The sequence below is a fragment of the Telopea speciosissima genome, chromosome 1 (genome assembly GCF_018873765.1).
Source record: "Telopea speciosissima isolate NSW1024214 ecotype Mountain lineage chromosome 1, Tspe_v1, whole genome shotgun sequence".
In the NCBI taxonomy this organism is placed as follows: domain Eukaryota; kingdom Viridiplantae; phylum Streptophyta; class Magnoliopsida; order Proteales; family Proteaceae; genus Telopea; species Telopea speciosissima.
Window position 1 is genome coordinate 63486399 of NC_057916.1, and position 2176 is coordinate 63488574.

The window sequence follows — 2176 nt, forward strand, 5'->3', positions numbered from 1 at the left end:
CTCCTGAGAACAGTATAAGGGTGCGATCTCGGTCCTCAGTGTACCTGGCTCGAACCCCAACTACAGGTAGGCATCGTAGGATAGCATGTCTACAAATGCCCTAGTGTCTACCAGTACCCTGTGTACCAATCTATTGCCTATAACTGCCTGAACCATGACAGCATCATCGTGTGTGTAGCTTAGCCCCTCAAGGTCTTCATCTGAGAAGGTAATTGTTGGCTCGGTTCGTGCTTTCTTCTCGGGTACCTCTGCTACTGCCATGAATCGTGCTTTGGACTTCACTTTTTGAGATGACTCTTATCCCAGGCCTCCCAGAATGGTGAGGATAGCTGGGGCATTGGAGAAGTTGGCCTCGGTGCCAGTTCCTCGGTTATCTCTCTGGTCATCTCGTCGTTTGTCCCAGCGATCTCGCTCGTCTCTTCCTTGGGTTTGGTCATCCCTCTTAGGGTCGTCTCTTCCTCTAAAATCTTTTCTGTCCTCCTTGACATATCGCCGTAGATACCCCTTCTAGATCATGTCCTCGATCTCTCTCTTCAGCTGCCGATAGTCTTCAGTGTCATGACTGATGTCTCGATGGAACTTGCAATATTTCTTCTTATTTCTTTCTTCGGGCTTCGAGAACATTGGTTTGGGCCACTGCAGCAGGCCCCGATCATATATCTCCATTAGGATCTTAATCCTGGCGGTATTCAAGGGCATGCAGTCCTGGCTCTGACCTTTGTCTAAGTACCGATCCGACCTCTGCTTCTTGGTATCTTTCTTTTCTTCTTTCTCACTCGTCCTCTTTTTCTCTATCGCTTTGGGGTTGACCGTTCTTCGCGCCTTCATGATGTCAAACATGGTGGTGTACTGATAGCACTGATCAAGCAGTTGGGACATGGTGGTGACCAATTTGAGGGCGAGAGATTTCACCAGGTCATGGTTGGTTACCCCGTTGTGCAGGGCATTAAAGCACATGTCATCATCTAGGTCCTTGATCTCCAGAGCTTCTCCATTAAAGCGAGAGATATAGTCCCATATGGACTCATCGGGCCGTTGCTTTACTGTTAACAAGTTCGCGGCCATCTTCTTTTGCTTGACACTACTTAGGAAGCGGCTCACGAATGCTCTGGCCAGCTCTATGAAGCTTCTTATGGAGTTGGGCTTTAGCTTAGTGAACCAGAGCACCGTCGGTCCCTTCAGGGAGGTTGGGAAAGAACGACATGACACAACGTTAAACCCACCGAATACCGTTATCATCGCGTTGAAGTAACTAATATAGTCGTTGGGGTCGGTCTTCCCTTCATAAACCTCAAAGGAAGGTGGTTTGAAGCCTCAGGGGAGCTCGGCCCTGATGATCTTGGTAGTGAAGGGGTGCTGGCAGGGCCTGAAATTCTCTTCGGGGATGGCCCCCTTCTCTAGGGCTTCCAACTTGGTATTGATCTCCCTGACCTTACAGTCAAGCTCACTTTCCACGACCTGATTTGCCATCGGCTCGACCCTTCTATTTCTCTTGTTCACTTCTTATCGGTTCTCTTGCCTAACTGACCTTTGTAGACTAACCCACGCAGTACGCGCATCTAATTTCTTGGTACGGCTTTGTTCGGTTCTGCCATGGGTCTCTCTGGGTGTTGAGATCGATGGCTTTAATATGCGAGAAGGGTTAACCCAAGCAAGCAGGTCTCTGGTGCGAACGACCCCTGGAAGGGGATGCTCCTTCGGGAGGGGTGAGATGACCCAGCCTGGCTTTTGATCCTACATACCTCCTCCTCTCGTGGGGCTCTCTCATCTCCTCGCATTGGCCTTGGGAGGACTGGTAGTGGGGGTGGCACCAGCGCCACAACGGGTGTAGGATTGGCTATCCTTACTGCTTGCAATTCTCTGACTACTTCCCTGAGGAAGTCATTCTACTGAAGAACCTATCGCTGCAAGTCGTGGATCTGGCCCACTGTGGCCGGTGCATCTGGGTTCATGCTTACTGGGATAAACCCCTCCGGCAGTGGAGGTGGGGGTGGGAGAGCTCCCACACCCTAGGTGGCCTGAACACCTTCTGGGACTATGCTTGGTCCAGCTGTCACTGTTTAGGAAGCTGCTCACGAATGCTCTGGCCAGCTCTGTGAAGCTTCTTATGGAGTTGGGCTTTAGTTTAGCGAACCAGAGCACCGTCGGTCCCTTCAGGGAGGTTGGGAAAGAACGA

At 50.9% G+C, this 2176-nt stretch overlaps 1 protein-coding gene across 1 annotated transcript; it reads right to left on the minus strand.

Annotated features, from left to right (window-relative positions):
- Positions 1-507: 507 nt before the first annotated feature.
- Positions 508-1239, minus strand: LOC122652752. The gene has a single exon (XM_043846597.1). The coding sequence runs from the start codon at positions 1237-1239 to the stop codon at positions 508-510; it is 732 nt and encodes a 243-aa protein (XP_043702532.1).
- Positions 1240-2176: the final 937 nt, after the last annotated feature.

Bases quoted from the DNA above. Each gene is read 5' to 3' on its own strand.
- LOC122652752 (XM_043846597.1), bottom strand. From the start codon at position 1,239: ATGATAACGGTATTCGGTGGGTTTAACGTTGTGTCATGTCGTTCTTTC.